The sequence below is a fragment of the Branchiostoma floridae genome, chromosome 13 (genome assembly GCF_000003815.2).
Source record: "Branchiostoma floridae strain S238N-H82 chromosome 13, Bfl_VNyyK, whole genome shotgun sequence".
NCBI classification, from domain to species: domain Eukaryota; kingdom Metazoa; phylum Chordata; class Leptocardii; order Amphioxiformes; family Branchiostomatidae; genus Branchiostoma; species Branchiostoma floridae.
The window spans coordinates 17,319,624-17,337,968 of record NC_049991.1 but is presented as its reverse complement, the minus strand read 5'-3'; the positions used below and the strand labels follow the sequence as shown (position 1 = coordinate 17,337,968).

The following is an 18,345-nucleotide window of genomic DNA, read 5'->3' as shown; positions in this document are numbered from 1 at the left end:
TCCTCTCTACTTAACTCGACAAAGGGAGACAGAATCACGCCACACTAGGTTCAGATAATGAGGGAAACCAGCTATGGCTTAAACCTGACAACCGCCCTTTCACTTGATCCTCGTCAAATCTTCTGCATACAGAACGAAAGTGACTTCTTGTCAAGTTGACAAAGTGTCAAATATCCAATCTGCAGCCAGTGACAAGGAAATAAATGGATTTGGGTGCCTTCCAACTTCATAGTCAATAGTTGAGTAGCTCAGAAAAATTCAACCCAAAATGTGCATTGATTCAAGTGGTTAGAGAAGCTAACACAAGAAAAGAAGGGAAGATCATCTCCAGGTTTATTCCAAACTATAAATCGACAGAAAGAGGTACCTGTTCCATAATTTTGCAGTTGACGGAAAGGAGCAGCTGCTGTTGGAATTTGACACTGATATCTGATATCTAGACAGATTTCCACAGAACAATAGTCTTATTAAACAATGCAATAATGAGTCAGTTATTCACGATATTAGTCAACTGTTATAATTGCTTAGCTTACTTGCTTCAAGTACATTCTCAAATACATTCTCTGATGTTACCTTAGAAGAGATTTATAATCTGTTTAATGCTTTAAAAGATTACACGATGAACTAGGCAAGGTAGCTACCAGTGAGTTCATCTAAAGCTAACAAGGCTGGCATTCAGGAAAAAAGTTCACAATTGCTTGGGCTTGAAATACTTTTTTTTGTTTCCGGCAAAGTTACATGTTGGCAAATATTTTCTTTGCAATTTGACAAATCTACTATAACTAATAGTATTTTCTACATGCAAAACTTCACATTCCGAATATCTTACTGTGCAATTCTTTAAAGTTTAAGACAGCATGCAAATTACATGTTGCACGTTTCTATTTCAAGTCTAGATGTAGTTTAGATGTAGTAAGTCTAGACAAAGTTTTGTGATTTTAGTTTTCTGATACCTTAGTAGGATTAAAGTTGAACAGCCATACTGAGCAAATTACAATATCAACTCTACTGTCATCTCAAGCTTTTAAGTTCTATTAGTTGCTAAGGGAAAAGTTTGAACATCCAAAAATGCTTTTATTGGAAGAGTAGTCTGACGCATAAGGAAATTGTCGTAATGAACACTCCCGTCAGCGAGCTGACAACGTTATTTTCCCGATCCATCATCTTAATAAAAGCAATTTTCCGTCTGGCATCTCCATGGATCCAAACTCTCGGAGGCTGCCGTTGCCCTGCATGGAAATAAGATGGATCTTCCACACTTGACTGATGTCCTACTGATCTTGTCGATCCAGACTTTCAAGTGAAGTGCTTTGATAATCCAGAAAATATACTACAGGAAGTGCATGATTAACGCACTACATCACTATAAGCCTATACTAAGCGTTAAAAAGCAATGATTTAGTAGGGCGTAAATGGATTTTCCCTATACTTGCCCACCAGGCAAAGGCGTAAATGGTGATTCTATGAAGTGTGGATCAATGTGAAAATTGTTGAGAAACTATTCTAAGGGTATTTAGAAAGTATTCAGTCAACAGGTGGTAATGAGTTGTACGGCGAACAAATATCTACATGACATATACGTCCAGTATGGCTAAGCAAAGGTAGACATTAAAAATACCTGCAAATCAATTAAGCTAGTGGTCTTTTTAGATAAAGCAACAAGATAAAGTTTGCTTTCAAGATAAAGCAACAACAAATGCTGACAGTTTTACCCAAACATTCTTCCATCATATCCTAAAGTACATGTATGTAATACAAAATGAAATCCACATATTCAAACTTGTCACCTCACTCCAAACAAAAGTAACAAAATTTTTAAGCGAGAGGATGATGTCCAATATCGCTAACAAGAAGATAGCTGATTGTCCGTACACTAAACATGCATACTATCTTGTTGGCAATTGCTAGCTTTCTACTAAAGAAATCACTTTGCAAGTTGACTTCAGTTGATACTATATGTTTGAGTGCTTGCTCCTCTGTTAAATTCTCCAAAAGCCATGTACTTAAGAGCTGTTTAGTCTAATGGAAAACTTGTCTCACTATAACATTTTCAGCACCAAGGACAGCACCTACTGTGAAGCAAGGGGTGAAAATATTCCCTGGAGTGTGATTTTGTTGCAGAACAGTGTTCTCAAATACAATCCACTCTTTTGCACAGCCAATACACAATAATGTAGTCAGAACCAAGGACAACGCCTACTGTGAAGCAAGGGGTGAAAGTATCCACCAGAGTGTGGTTTTGTTATGTAACTGTGTTCTCTGGAGCATGATTTTGTTATGTAACTGTGTTCTCTGGAGCATGGTTTCGTTATGTAACTGTGTTCTCAAATGCAATCCACTATTTTGCACAGCAGGTAAAGTAGCCCTCTACTAAAGAAGCAAAGAATTTGTGCGTCAAATAACTCCAATTGACTCCACAGTATGAATTCAGCGTGGAGTCAAATGGAAGACTTGTCCCACAATAATGTTTTCAGCACCAAGGACAGCACCTACTGTGAAGCAAGGGGTGAAAGTATCCCCTGGAGTTTGATTTTGTTATGTAACTGTGTTCTCAAATACAATCCACTCTTTTGCACAGCAGGTAAAGTAGTCCTCTACTAAAGAAGCAAAGAATTTGTGCTTCAAATAACTCCAAATGACTTAGTATGAATTCGCCGTGGAGTCTAATGGAAGACTTGTAGTCAGAATGTAGTCAGAACCAAGGACAGCGCCTACTGTGAAGCAAGGGGTGAAAGTATCCCCTGGAGTGTGTGTTTGGTAATATGTAACTGTGTTCTCAAATAGAATCCACTCTTTTGCACAGCCAGTACAGTATTCCTCTATTAAAGAAGCAAAGAATGTGTGCGTCAAATAACTCCAAATGACTTAGTATGAATTCAGCGTGGAGTCTAATGGAAGACTTGTAGTCAGAATGTAGTCAGAACCAAGGACAGCAGCTACTGTGAAGCAAGGGGTGAAAGTATCCCCTGGAGTGTGTGTTTGGTAATATGTAACTGTGTTCTCAAATACAATCCACTCATTTGCACAGCCAGTACAGTATGTCTTCTATTAAAGAAGCAAAGAATTTGTGCGTCAAATAACTCCAAATGACGTAAAATCGATCAACACAGTATAAATTCGCCATGGAGTCTAATAGAAGACTTGTCCAACTATATTTGTATTCAGAACCAAGGACAGCACCTACTGTGAAGCGAGGGGTGAAATTATCCCCTGGAGTATGAGTTTGTTATGTAACTGTGCTCTCAAATACAATTCACTCTTTTTCACAGCCAGTACAGAAGTACTCTATTAAAGAAGCAAAGAATTTGTGCATCAAATAACTCCAAATGACTTAAAATCAGATGACTCCACAGTCTGAATTCACTGTGGAGTCTAACGGAAGACTTGTCCCATAATAATGTAGTCAGAACCAAGGACAGCACCCACTGTGAAGCAATGGGGAAAAAGATATCCCTGAAGTGAAGTATCCCTGGAGTGTGAGTTTGGTCTGTAACAGTTACTGTGTTCTCAAATACAATTCACTCTTGTGTACAGCCAGTATAGTAGATCTCTACGGAAGAAGCAAAGAATCTACGTTGATGAAGGTTAGACATCCAGGTAATAACTGAATAAGATACGCCAAAAAGCAGTTACTCAAGCAACTGGAAAATCACATCCAGTTGCCTGAGTAGCTCACTAGCTGCTTTTATGCATGATTAGCAATGAATTTGTGTGTCAAATAACTAAAGGTAAAAATCGAAAGTTGCCTGGTGAATGATCCCTGCGAATCAATTGACACAATCTTTGATTTTCGTAAAAGACTGTGTGGTCTCAAAAACGACAGTATGAAAAACAATTTCTGATATACTCTTACGCAAAGAACTGCCTTCCCTGACAGCATACAAAGACTCCTTGATCTATTGCCAACATGTTGGCAAACTCTGTGAATTAGTTACGTCACCATGGGACCTTGTTACACAGAATTCAGTCACAACAACGCTCGGAATCAATAATATATAATATGTGGGTTCTTTCATTTTGAGCTCTAGCACATTTAATTCTTGTGTTTAGCTGCCTGTTTCTCTGATTCTAATTCCCATAGCAATTCCCTGCCAACATTGAGGGAAGCTTTGGGAACTGAGTCCAATTTTTAAATAGAAAAAGCAGCTGTCAGGCATTAATGGCTTTGAAGCAAACACAAAAGAATGCTTCGCATCACAATCTTGCCTCAAAATTACATTCACATCATCATCTACATTAATTTTCAGTATCTCAATAACAGCATATGCTTCACTAGGATGATACAAATCAGGTTTTTTGCCTGGCATACGTCAAGGCATCATTTGGATCCTTGAAATAACAAGAAATTGGACACACTAGACGCCCTTACACTGAGGAGCAGATTCTTTGACAAGCATGAAATTCTGCTTGACCAGGGATGCCACTGGGTCATTTGTGGTCAGTCCTCTACTGTGACATCTTTGACAGTAATTTTGCCCCTCAGGATACATAGAGTGCACCATTTAACTTAAAATTCTCGAAAACTCTGCACCATGGAAGGTGGACACCCCCAGCCCCCATACAATAGTCGAATAGTTGTGCTTATATCACTTATTGTGGCTCACCAAGAAAATTGGAACCCCCTATAATAAAATTCTAGCTAAAAGCCTGATGCTAACACAATAACCCTGAGAAAAATTAGAATGTTCAATAAACCCATTAAAGGAAGGTCTACAAAACTTGCTGCATTTAATCAATTCAACTCAACTTTAACTCAACTCTTTGAAGTGAAACAAAAAAATATCTGTCAGTGGATCTTGAGAGTAAAAAAAACACTCAACAAGAAACATGCCATTCTAAATCAATTTCTGTAAAAGCCCCCCTACCGGGGGTAAAGATTCCCCTCCTTCCATCATATAAAAGTTTCACTAGCCTTTCCCTCCAAATGGCAGTAAAGGAAACAATCTCAGACTATAAATTCCACTTCCCAATTGAAAGCACTTAGCTTGTTCCAGCACAAGCGCGGAAAGTGGATAGTATGAATACAAATCAAACCATGAATGCCAAAGATGCTTCTGTAATCGTCTGACATTTGTTGCCGTGAATACCAGGGTAGCCCACTTAACATTCAACGTGCCTTCAGGGCAAGCTTCAGCAGCAGTTATTCTCATCTGGTAAAATGCTTCTAAAGCAAGTTTTCTTCTCATTTCTTAGAAAGTGGTGCGGATACAAATAGAGATTTACTGTAAATGTATTTAAGTTTGCGGGGATTTAATTTCGCAGTAGCGGGGACTTTTTGTGGTGGTTTTAAATTCGCAGTAGCACCATGCACTGTAGTCTCTTACTGCCATATAAAAATGTTCGCGGTGGTCTTAAGTTCGCGGTAAAGTGGCCACCACGAAAACCGCGAACATTAAACAATCGCGAAAGTTTCTGCATCTACAGTACTGTATAAGACTCACTAAGGGAATCAGATTGCAAAATAGATTGTTATTAAGTGGCTAAGAGCAATATATATGTGACACTGCATGAATAAGAATCCATCAATGACATAAAATGTGAAACCAAGACATAAAGATTGATTTCATAGGAGCAAAGTGGTGATACCTTAAGGTACCTCATTTTTCATACTGCCAAGACAGATACACAACATTTTACCTCAGATTAGCACTGTGCAAATGAACTTGAAACTAGTATTAAAACAGCAATACAAGCCAATATTAATGTTTTACATGTAGTTTCATCAATTATTAAACCAGGCAATATATCTTAGGTCTGGGGTGTGATGTGTTCTGCTGGTTACCACTGGATGAAGACAAGAACATGGTGAAACTGTCTTTTGCAAAGATGAAAAAAAACGACATTTAAAAGTTATTACCATAGACACAGGTTGTTCTTGAAAGCCATTGTTGTGCTGTGCTACATTTGAGTGCCAGGATTTTCAGAAGCTGTTTAGATCAGCATAACAAAAGTGAAACATACAGAAATGATCTCCGCTTGCCAATTCATGCGTACGCTACGGACAAATCCTCCTTTCACTTGCGCAATCATCATAAAGCCGTAACCATTCAGCCGTCAGCTATGTACTTAGGATTCCTGGCAGCAGTGAAGTGGAACCAAGCGTAGGCTTATCTTTGCCAAAGCTTCTTCCACCTGGCCGAGTGGGAAGACGCTAAAGCCAGAATGATGCCGGCATTTCACAGGCCTGAACAACGCAAAACCAAGGCCATTATCGATTTCAGAAGATTATTTGAAGTATGATTATAAACATATAAGTGTTGTCAAGTTTGGTCAGATGCAGTCAAACTCGTCTTGAGTAAATGCCATTCAAGGGACAAGAAGACAGAAGGCCACTCTAGACAGGATTAAATGCTTGGGGCAATGGGAAATGTTTCTAAAAGACTGTGAAAAAGTCAAATAATGCCGACATTTCATAGGCCTGAACAAAACACCACGAGCAAACCAAGGCCATTATCGATTTCAGACGATTCTTTGAAGTATGATTGTGAATGTATAAGTGTTGTCAGATACTAGGGAGTCAACCTGTCTGTAGTTGCCATTCAAGGGACAAGTACTTGAAGTAGAAAGAAGGCCACGTTAGACAGGACTCTTAAAGCTTGGGGCAATGGAAAAACGTATCTAAAAGATCATGAAATAGTGGCTCCAATGGTCCTCTGGTCCTTGTCTGGTTCGACTGTGCAATGAAAAAAGGGGAAGGCAGCTTGAACTTGTTCCATTTGATTTAATTATATGGATGACATCTTGGAACCCCAAAGCTGATGTAAGCTTGCACTTGCAGACCAAGTCAACTTTTATTATTAACACATTTATTCAAGTTATTGGTCAAGAAAGTTCAATGCCTGGACCACTGCAGGTAGACATCAGAAATAACTCCAAATCATACCCCTGCACTAGCTTGCAACAGAGCATGTAGTATTTCAAGCCAAAACAGAAGAATCTTGACTTTAGAATGCACATCTGAATATAACATCCATCCAGCAACTTCAAAAATAGCAATCAGTTCTTTGTAATATAGAAAAAGGTAAGCTGTGTTGATCTTATCAGGTTCAGTATATAACTTGGAACCATAATTATATAGCAGCTTACAGCGTTTTTAACTCTAAGATAGCTGCATAGTGGTATTAATGTTGCTGCCAACACATATTGAGAGATCATATCTTTACATTATTGCAACTTGAACTTGGGCACAAAAATCAAATTTCTTGGTTCTGGCACTGCCAAAGACTCCCTTGCCTTTTTTCAGGAGCTTGCAGTCGCCTGCTCAACAGCCGAACGATGATGATGATGATGATGCAGTGGATTGAGTAAGCCAGAAAGCTTGCAGAAAACTTGATTATAATAATTAGATTGGAGTTCATTGCCATTAAAAAACTAAAAGCAGATATGTTCGTGGTGGTTTTATGTACAGGCTTTTGTGGAAAAAAAAACCAGTACAAAAAAATCATCTTCTTCCCCTTGTCTAAGCACTACATGTACATATTATACATTGTACAGCATCATTATGTGTTGACCCAATCTTTGTACAGTAATATTAAATACATGTCTTTTTTGACTGTTTTATTAAGATCCAGAGTGTAGATCTGGTTAGATCTGCTGCGACTACGTGGATTCTGTACGTCTAAGCCAGTCCCTGGTAGCTATAGGTGAGTTTCCGATTGGTTCTTGAATAAAGAATGTTACTCTTCACACACAAGAAAAGCATTATTAACCAGATGCTGCCAATCTGAAGTGCCCACAAAGCTGACGCATTACGTATACACCAAAGCACGGATATACAGGCTAGTAGTATAGAGATACAGCAGAGATGTGGCTTAAATACTTCAAGGCTTGCACAAAATGTCATGCTATTCATCTACATGAATTTCAAATAAAGAAAGTTCAATGCCCTTCACTTACCATCACAAATCATTACAGTACTAATCTGCATAGTTACCTAAAGGTTGGCTACAACTTTTAAGCATGTCTGTGCAAATTTAGGAGGCTCCAACTTTTGAGTATAATGCCTTCAGATCTTTATTCGTGCCGAACGAAAGTCCCTCTTGAACTCAATTACCCCTAATGCCGATGCTTCACAACCTCGTTGGACGTACTCGGGTAGAATTCCTTTCACCAATCAAGCACCGAGGACGAAACCGAGGAATCTAATAAAGCAATTTACCGGAGGTTCGTTACCGTCGGCAGATTTGAGAGGCTTTATTGATGAGCCAGAATGTACGTATTGGATCAGATGATCTCCTCAATCAGCCGCTTCCCTCTAACAAAGACGGGAGAAACTGTGAGGCCGGGAAAACGGAGGCTTGATCTGTGAGTTAATTATGGGTGGGTGCTGGTGGGGAGGACTGCAGAATTTGTGATTTACTGTAAAAGGGAAAATATTTGTGGCGGTTTTAATGTTTCCGTTTCTTTTGCAGTGTGGCCTCGTCAATGCGAACTTAAAAACCGGACAAGGATAATTTTTGTTCTCTCTGCAGAAGTAACATGTCACTGAACTTCAAAATTGCCGGGGAGTCAAACATTCTTTTTCACATCAAAATCTACCCTAGCCTGGAGTCTAGCCTTGTCTGTTTGTTAGATTATTGAGATCTCCATTAAACATTACAAATTGCAACTTTTTGGTCCACTTCCGACAGTTGCTACTTAGCCAAGTAGCCTCAATAAGCTTGAGGCTGCTGGAATGGGGGCTTTGGGTACAACTGTAACCGTTTGAGGCAGGTGCGGTCACTATTTGTAGATTGACTTCAGATGCATATGCTAGCAGGTTTCTATCTATTCAGTACACAGGGGTGTAATGGCCACCAATTTGCTGGGTAATAATGAGTTCCCGTTTTTGGGGTGACAAGTTAAAAAGATGACAAGCACCTGATTGTCACGCCATCCACAAATATTGTAAATCGAATCAAGCTACATAAACAAATAGTTTTTTCTTCTTCCTCATGTTTAATATCTTACCTTGACCTCTTGTTACTCCTTCTGGTCCTTTTTGCCACCTGACCTGCAGTACTGTTAGATCCACTAGGTGGCATTGAAGCACATGCATCTTCAGCTGCAGTTCTCTGACAGGAACCATTCCTGGCTGTGCTTTCGGGGTGAGTCGAGGTCACGGTTGGGCTGTCTGGGTTCTTCACAGGTGATAGGATGTCTTTAAAGTCGGCAAAGCTGTACTCACAGCCACTCGAGGAGCTACGGAATAAGAAGACCTTTCTGGGGGACTTTCACATCAAGATATTATGCAAAGAGACAAGTAATATTAGAAAGGCCGATATTTTAATTGCTTGAGAGCAAATATAGCATATTTCAGCCATAAAAGAAAACGTACAGAAGACAAGGATGTACTTTTTTTGTAAGAAACTAGCCAAAAATCACAAGTTTATTTTGTTGTATGCCAAAGGGGTTATTGAATCCTCTTAAGAAACATATTGGGAAGTGGGGTAAATTGAATGTGGCCCTAAGAGTTGGAAGAAGCATTTTTTAATATGACGAGAGTGTTCAGCATTAATCTAACTTGCGTATCTCTTCAAGAAAACTGACGTCACCTACTTCTACTGACGGCAGTGGAGGTGAAGCCATTAACCCAAAAGCAAATAAACTTACTATCCTTCTATCGCACTGCATGGTGATTCAATTTATTGCCTGTCGTTAATTACCTTACCTAAATTTGAACACTCAAGCTCTAGCGAAATCACTGTTAGGCCATGTAGATTTGATTACACGGAGAACAAACGTGGGTGTATCTACATTTTTGTCCATTTCCAAATAAAATTTTTTGACCACACTGTGAACCGTACAAAGCAGCTGCAAATTGGTCAAGTATAATATGCTGCAAAATTGCCAAAAAAATACCTGAAAATGGATACAGTAACTAGATATTTTGTAGACTGCCGAAGTCAATTCCAAAGTCAAAGAAAATGTGAAAGAACAAAATTGAAGAGTTTATGTCTGGTGTACAAATATTATTCTGTGTGTTCAGTCATTTGTTCAACCTTCCTGACCATTCAAATTTCATAATGAAGGCAATTTTTTTCTTCCCAAAACTTTTTTATTCTTTGCACGCTTGAATCTATTCAGTTTTGGGGTTCTCAGAGGAAGTCATCCTTGTAAGAAAATCAGTTCAAGAAAACATGGCCTTGACATTTGAACTTTGAACTTTGCGTGACCTCTGACCTGAACTCCTCCTGCCCTTCGCTGTCAAGTGTGTCGTCCTCCCGTGACACCTCGAGGATGGCGGGCAGTTCCACGAACACCAGCTGGTACCGGGACATCACATCAGCACATCTGTGGACAAAAACACCCCTGTTAATACTGTGGTACATTCCCATCCTTCTGTAAGAGTACATTGATGGGATCGTACCAAAATCAAAGTAGGTAATACTGTTGTGTGAGAAAAAAACCAAACGATTTATGGCGCCTGAAGTATGAAGGAGCTGTACACTAATGATTCATGGGAATTACAAGTACAAAAATTCATGTATCTGATAAAAATGACATCAACAATCCAAATTCTAAAGCACAATTTCTTTTTCAATATGATTATTCAATGATATTATATTGAATTGTCACATGGATTCTGCATCAGATTCTATAGTAATGTCAGTATCAACAGAAACAATTTGCAACAAGTAACATATGAAGTGATAAGAAAAATGTACAAATGTATGTCCCTGGGGGCTTAAAGTAAGTTGGATATAAAGTTTACTGTCTTATTCTCATAGTACTGACAGATTAGTAGAGTAGTGCTTTATAATTCCTACCAAAAGTCACATTATAGTCATGTCATATATCCCTAAAAACAATCAGAATAAGACTTGCGTTGGTGAACTACCAAAACATACCTCAGTCATCAGCATCAAAAAGACTCAAAACCTGACAACTCGATCACAAACACATCTTTCCAACAGATGTCACAGCACGGCACAAGAACCCAATTTCTAGTCACAACACCCAAGTAGGTTTCTATCTCGTAGTTTAAGACAAACCGTTGTTGCTGCCACGAACAACCAAACTTCCCAGAAAGAATTCCCCCCTACAGTTTACTTGCCTGTATCCACACAATTTGCAAGTCTGATGATATGGGTCATTCCACGGATGTCTGAGTCAGTGCAAGACTGTAGCTGCTGTCACCCCGGCCTAGTTATCCAGCGTTGCCACAGGACAAATAGTCTGGCAACCTCACCATTTACCAGGACAACAAACCAACTGTCAACTCCAACAACCGTCGTCAACACAAAAACAGGAGGACACAGAGAGCTCTGTGTTTCCTCTTAAAAAAAAACTATTTAATTCTTTGGAATAAGGAATAACTTGTACACTAGACTCATTGTATGTTAATATAAAGCTGTTTTCTTGTCCACAGTGACTAGACATTTTGACATAATCCTTTATGATAACATAACAAAAACATGGGGAGCTCTGTGTTTCCTCTGAAAAAGATTAAATGATTCTTCTTTCATATAGGGAATAATTTGTACATTAGAGTCATTGTATGTTAATATAAACTTTAAGCTGTTTTCTTCACATCCACAGTGACCAGGCATTTTGACATAATCCGAACATGCAAATCCTTTCTGAAAACATCACTTGTTTGTCTTGTGCTGAGTCCATTCTGTTACTGTGTTTCTTTGAATTCCACACTGTGAGGATTTTCAAAGAAATGAATGTCAGCTCCTAAACTATGTTTTTGTGAGCACAATTCTTTCATTAAGAATGCAAGCCACTTTCACAGCTTTGAAAGGGGGACTAATCTCATAATCACACACCAGGGTGGCCATTCAATTTTGTAACATGCAATGAGGATTATCCATTGAATCTTACAAACAAGATACTGAAAAGGTAGGTCCATCAGGTGTAATGTAAAATTTATATGGCAGGCCTCTTCAAGGCAAGTTGTTGTTTCCATCTTTCTTTCAATATAGAGAAGTTTCTGTTCCTGTATAATTGATACATTCTTTGGTGATTTGTAATCATCTCACATACTGGGACTAATAGAGTGACAAAAAGGATTAAATCCTTGATTAGCATCCTTACAAACTACAACTGGCCTGGGGCTACACACACATTACTGGGAAAGATGTACACTAGTTTGAGTCTAACTCTAAGTCTTTGTAATAACCTCAGTTCAGGCAAGATGCAGATGAGTTCTTTTTCAAACCCCTTCATCAACTTCAAAGAAAAAAAAAACTTCATTAAATTTTCATTTTTCAGGTCAGACTTATGCATGCAGTAACGTTCACAAAACAACTGCTTGTATTCACAGGGAATTGAAGAACACTGAAGAATTATATCCGTAAATAAGTTGTTTGAATAACTGACGACTTGAATAAGAATTAAAGTTTATGATTACTACAACTCCTGACTATACAGTTCTTACTAACTGCAATTGGCATTTGGAAGTCAAATTGTCCAGTGGGTCTAAGTCAATTGTATACAGGGTCGCAGTTGTCAACATGTCAACAACAGTGTAAACATCAAAGCAAACGAAAACATTCCCAACAAATACCAAATGCTTAGAATACAGGTCACAATGAAGAGAAAACAAGCATGTAAAAGTATTGTAGATCTACATGTAGTCTAGAATAGACGTTTTCACTTCTTTTTGCTTCTTGGTAATGGTCTGAAAATGTAGGACTGTAATATGTTATAGCATCGCAACAGGGTTTGTCAATATGAAAAAGTGAGAAAGTCACAGGGACTTTTCGTCTCCCTCTGCTTCCAGAAAAGAAGTCAAACCCAACCTGTTTAGAAATAGCCAACACTTATTAATTAATTAAGTATTCAAGTATCTTCTTTTTACAATTAAGTATGCTTATCACTGTTCATTGTCACATGTAACATTTTCTTTCTTATGTTTCTATCATGTACTTGCAATTAGCCTCTGGCAATGAACTTGCAAATAAACGTTAAATGAATAGAAGGTGACAATTACAAATCTTACCTGAACACTAAACATCAGGCTTTTCCAGGATAACATCTCTGTGTCGATGCTTGACTCGACAGGTGAGACCACAGGTGACCCAGACTACTTGCAGGTACCCTTTATCAGCAGATCTGTGACAGGGGACACAACATTTGCATATGAAGAGTTGCGTGTGAAACATCTCCAGGGGTCATGCTGGGACCTGTTGTCACAGAGATTCACTAATTGTTGTAGGGATTCACTATGTGTGACCTACATGGATGGACTGACTGGACTATCTAGTTAATGATCTACTATCATGTCATACCTGGGCCGTGATAATGTTTGATATGGGTGTTCCTGACAGGATTATAATTTGGGTTATCACATGGGGTTTTACTGTTATCATACAGGCTTCCATAGAATTATTTGAACATGTGTCACTGTCAAAAATGTAAACATTTTGTGACTAGTTTGTATTTTAGTGATACTAACTTTATACAATAAGAACAAACATGAAGACAATCATGATCAGCTTTTAAAAGAAATCTGTGGTGTGATATTTGTAATCATAGTTCATACATAAACTTAACATAAACTGGCAAGGCAAAATAAAGTGTCACAAAACAATCAAATGGGAATGAATGTCTTAAAAAAGACTAGATCTGTGATTGAAAAAAAAATTCTTAACACATTCTCTCTTCAGTGGAATAATCTGAAACTGAATCATATTTCAAGCTCAACATCGTCAACCATAATACATGTTATACCAATACTCAGTACCTTTAATCCGTCACAATAGTGTGCATCATATAATTGTCACTACTGCCCTAAGCAGATAAGATAAAAGTTTTAGAAGTCATCTTACCTTAACAGTTATACCTGAAGCTTTCCTATTGATTTCAGGACTTCAGCAAGCACCTCAAGGAAGATCTGAGAAAAAAAGTACACTTTTAAATCCTTAAGAAGTATCAAAAGATCTCTAACAACTTTACATGTACTTCAGGTGTGTTGTGCCCAGTGACAGCAGGCAAGTGTGTACGTACTACTTACTTCACCTGTCCTGTCAGGTTAACAACAAAAGACAGGAGGGTTCTGTGCTGTGTCGGGGCGTGTTTAGTTCAGCTCGGTCGGAGGTGAATGGGGAGCATCCTCCCTCTGTCGTACCCTCTGTCAATACCTGCACACACGCAGGCCAGCGTGCGACGTTTACAGCGCGTGCAAGTTCTCCGGTTTCAAGACATGGAGCCCACTCGACTAAGGTTTCCCCAAGACATTCTTTAACTTTAAAGACCACTTCTGACACAATGGTTGGAGTCTTAAGCAAGGAATTTAACACTTTAAATCAAAGTCTATATGCTTAAAAACACAGAAGTAAGCATAAGCATATCTCTGGAATACAAGTTGTAACTTGATGAAAATAATTCGTCTAATGCATCTCTTAAGTTCTTAAGAACCACTACCACTAGTACTAGAAGCTTATTAACATTCTTATCCAAATTGGTAGTAATAATCAAACAATCAAAATCTAATATAACTTCTTTAATCTAACAGTTTAAGAAACAGGTATGTTTCAGAGAGGAATATTCCTGTTCTTTCAATCTTTGTCTAAACTAGCAGAATGTGAATACTTCTGGTTGGCATTCTCCCATTGTCAAGTTTCTCACCTGTAATCCAACACTCTCTCCATTGACACACGAGCTATTCTCGTAACACACAAAAACGGTGCTGAGAATGGCGAAGAATTCCTCTCTGGACAAAGTTTAGCTAAGGTTGACTTCGCACTAATCCTGAGAGGGTCTTTCGACGGAAATAAACCAAGAAAGCCTGTTGAATGTCAAGGTGATACCTTTGGACAATCAGGAGTTCGCTAAGACTGGGAAGTATGCTGTTTAAGTAAATTAGACGAGTCAGTTTGGAAATGGCCTCTATTTTTAGTGGAATGCCTGAAGGTCTGTATTTTAGGCTGACCTTTAAAAAGAATTTAAATGGGTGATTTACTGTTTGTGGAATTTTATATTGGTCTGGTTATGTTTACTTGCTCTTTGCTTTGTCATTTGAAAGAAAGAACTTAACATTTCAGCAAAGCACATAAATGATACTGATATATACATGTATGTGAAATGATTTCAAGTATGAAAGCCTGGAAATATCCCAGCTAGCCTGGAGTCCATTCTTGTAAATTGTAAGCTTTAAATACCGAAAAGGTTGGTTAGCATACCACTCAACTTTAATACAATCTTTCAGCACCAAAACAATAATGGACTATTTCTGTGATGTATTTCTGTCAATAAAATTGTTTTCTACATAACATTCATTTTTTTCAGATGATGTAGCTAGGACTGGGGAACAACTGACAATAAACAACAGAATGATGTGTTATAGATAGAGAAAGCAGCATGTCATTAGTTATATAACTTAAATTCCCAGAGAGCTGAGCTTTAAGGAAACTTAAACTAATAGAATCAATTAATCAAGCAATTAATGGGTGTATAGTGTAGCTAGTCCCATGGCATTCCTCACACTCAACGTCAATGCAATCTTTCAGCACCACAAAACAATAATGAACTATTTCTTTGACTTATTTCTGGCATCAAAATGTTTTTCTTCATAACTTTCATATCCTTTAAGATGATGTAGCTAGGACTGGGAAACAACTTACAATAAACAACAGACAGTGATTAAACATGTGTTTGTAGGGTTGGAGAAAGCAGCATGGCAATTTATACTCCCAGAAAGTCAAGCTTTAAGGAAAATTACAATTTACACTAATAAAAACAATTAATCAAGCAATTAATGGATGTATAAACAAATTTGCTCACCTTTCTGCTAAAAAATCCCCAGAAAAATGCCAGTGCAAAACTGATAGCTATGTTTCTTTGCAGTACTACCTCTGTCTGACTCTGAGACCCTTGTACAACTTCTGTAGTGGTGACCTGGCTGAACGTGACACTTTTAGAAAGCTGCCACCAAAGGCGCAACCCGAGCGTGACAAAGGCACAACGAACACTTGTTTATCAACCTAACATGTCTACTTCCCAAAACAATGGTCAAGTTTTTTTATCGGATCACCACCCAAGCATTCTCGTGGGCTCAAGGGAGGATGGAATTACCAAGGAATGTTGCAACAAACGTGTTACCTGCGGAACATCCAAAATGACTCAAACAAATGTCACAGGCGAACACGGGTAGGGTTTACGCAGCATTGTCCCGGGGGTCGGTATCGAGTGTCGGAACTTTGCTTGTCGTTGTTCCAGTGACGCAAAGAAAAACAAGCTCCCTCTGGAGTTTCTGTACACAGGAAGTGGAGGTGTGTAAGGCGTGAGGGGCAGGAATTCAGGTGGACTTACAATCTGAGCAATAATGTAAACAGTCTACTTCTTAAATATTAAGGTGTGATGAAACATTGTGCATTATCAAACCTTCTCCCTTCTAATGTTAGGATCACATTTCCCAACCGGGGCCCAGGCGAGTTATTTATAGAAAGGAAAAATTTGAATGTATGTCAATAAATATGCTTGTAAGTTATGCTCTTGAATAACTTTGGATAAATTTTGTGTGCTTTGTTGTCTTCTATAAAAAAGTGATCATGATGTAGGAGGGTCAGATATAAAAATCAGTATAAAAATACATTGAATAATTTTGGTGCTCAAAATGCATAAGAAATGGAATTGCAAAAAAAGATAGAGTTTTATAGCAAGTTAAAGGCATATATTGACAACATGCTCAACCGCTGTATTGACTTAAACCATTAACGTTAGTGTGTGGGGCCTTAAATTACCTAAGTTATTTACCAGTGCAAAGGTTACTGTACATTTACTGGCCATATCTGATAAGACTGTTTACAATCATTGTAGTAATCACTGCTGATTGGCTAGAAAAGATAGCAATGTTACATGTGGAAGTCTAACGTTACATAAACTAAAACATACCCCTGTAGTATGTAATCATGGATGATGGAAACAAGTTATTTCATTAGTGAAAGTGAAGTTATTTCAAGTTTCTGTGTCCCTATCAAATAATATAAAGTTTTGTCCCACTCAATATTGATCATTTGATGCTATTGTAATGAATTTGGACTAAGTAGAAGACCTAGAATTATATCATGAAACATGTCCTAGTATTTTCTAAATAGGCTATTTCTAACACTTTTTTTACTGTTTTTTAGCATCATCTTCGTCCCCCCACCCCACCTCTTTTAGCACGAGAAGCACATGTCATAAACAAACCCCGAAACACAGTGCTCGAGCGGGTGTAAATGCGTTAGGTTTGGATCGTAATTGAGTCAGACTTGAGTCGTATATCTCTGTTGACCGTTTCACGACTATCGTGCCCACCAAAACACGACTGTGAGGCCGAATCCCTTGAGCCCCATCGATTAAAATACGACCGTGTTTTGACTAATATACGACGAGGTCGGTAATCAGACGTATACAGTCGTATTTTGGTCGACGTCCAGAGGAAAGGTCAATAGAGGTCATCAGATGCGTTACAGCCTGGTTATCCAAATAAACAAACTGTAAGTTAGTCGGATGAGCGTATGTATGATAAAGTTTTGTTGTTGTTGTTGCAACATTTAGATACAATGTTCCAATGATACGTAACATAATTAAGTTATGAACGATTTCTTAAAGCGAGTTGTGATACATTCTAACATCTGAAGGTTATGTTTATTACGAAGATCAAAGGAAGTGGATTCTGATACTTGGCGTTGTATTAAATCTCTGATATTTTGTCCACTTTGACCATGAATGGTGTTATAGAAAATTGAATAATATGGCGGCGGTCAGTGTTTCCCATCCAGGTACGGCAAGGAGAGAAGAGTACGAAGGCGCCCTGATACATGATGACATCAGCTGTAGTTAAAGAGTATTCATATTGTACACGTTCGATGAGTGGAGAGTCTAAAGAAGTGCGACCGTGCCAAACTACGCTGCCATATTCGAGTAGGGGACGGATACAAGATTTGTACAAGTATATGATTTTTACAACTTTACAAGGAGCTTAGATTTAAGTTTACTGGAGATTGAAACAGTTTTATATGCATTGGCTAGCATTAAACTTTTTATTCGGACGCTCGCATCAGTTTTTGGATTCCAAGAACATGTCATCCATATAATCAAATCGACATAGCCTTACCTAGTCGGAGGGTTGGATGTGGAGGAGGACTGGAGAGTTTTGTTTTGTTACGTACTTTTTCTCTCCTCCCTGATTTTATACTGTACGATTATAATGAATTTGGAAAAGATCGATGAGATTACAAATAGCTATATCTTTCATAGAATAAACATGTGATATACTCTAGCTTTCAATGTTCTGTATTCATGACATCGTCGCCATGGAGCCACTTGATATTTGTAAGTCCTTATCGTTGCCATGCTTCAGGGGCACTGCACACCGCCTCCAACACAGTTGTCCGCTTTGCTAACGTGTTTGCAAAGTTCAGACCTTGAAGT

General features: G+C 38.3%; 1 protein-coding gene across 1 annotated transcript in view; it reads right to left on the bottom strand.

The window, feature by feature from the left end:
• Positions 1-13,043, bottom strand: part of LOC118428907 (ankyrin repeat and fibronectin type-III domain-containing protein 1-like) — a 163,790-nt gene extending 150,747 nt beyond the window's left edge. Inside the window, exons 1-3 of the mRNA XM_035839191.1 lie at positions 12,929-13,043; positions 10,162-10,272; positions 8,950-9,180 (exon numbers count right to left, since the gene is read on the bottom strand). Coding sequence (XP_035695084.1) covers positions 8,950-9,180; positions 10,162-10,259 — 329 coding nt within the window. The 5' untranslated portion in view covers positions 10,260-10,272; positions 12,929-13,043. The remainder of the gene's footprint in view (positions 1-8,949; positions 9,181-10,161; positions 10,273-12,928) is intronic.
• Between the last annotated feature and the right edge of the window lie 5,302 nt (positions 13,044-18,345).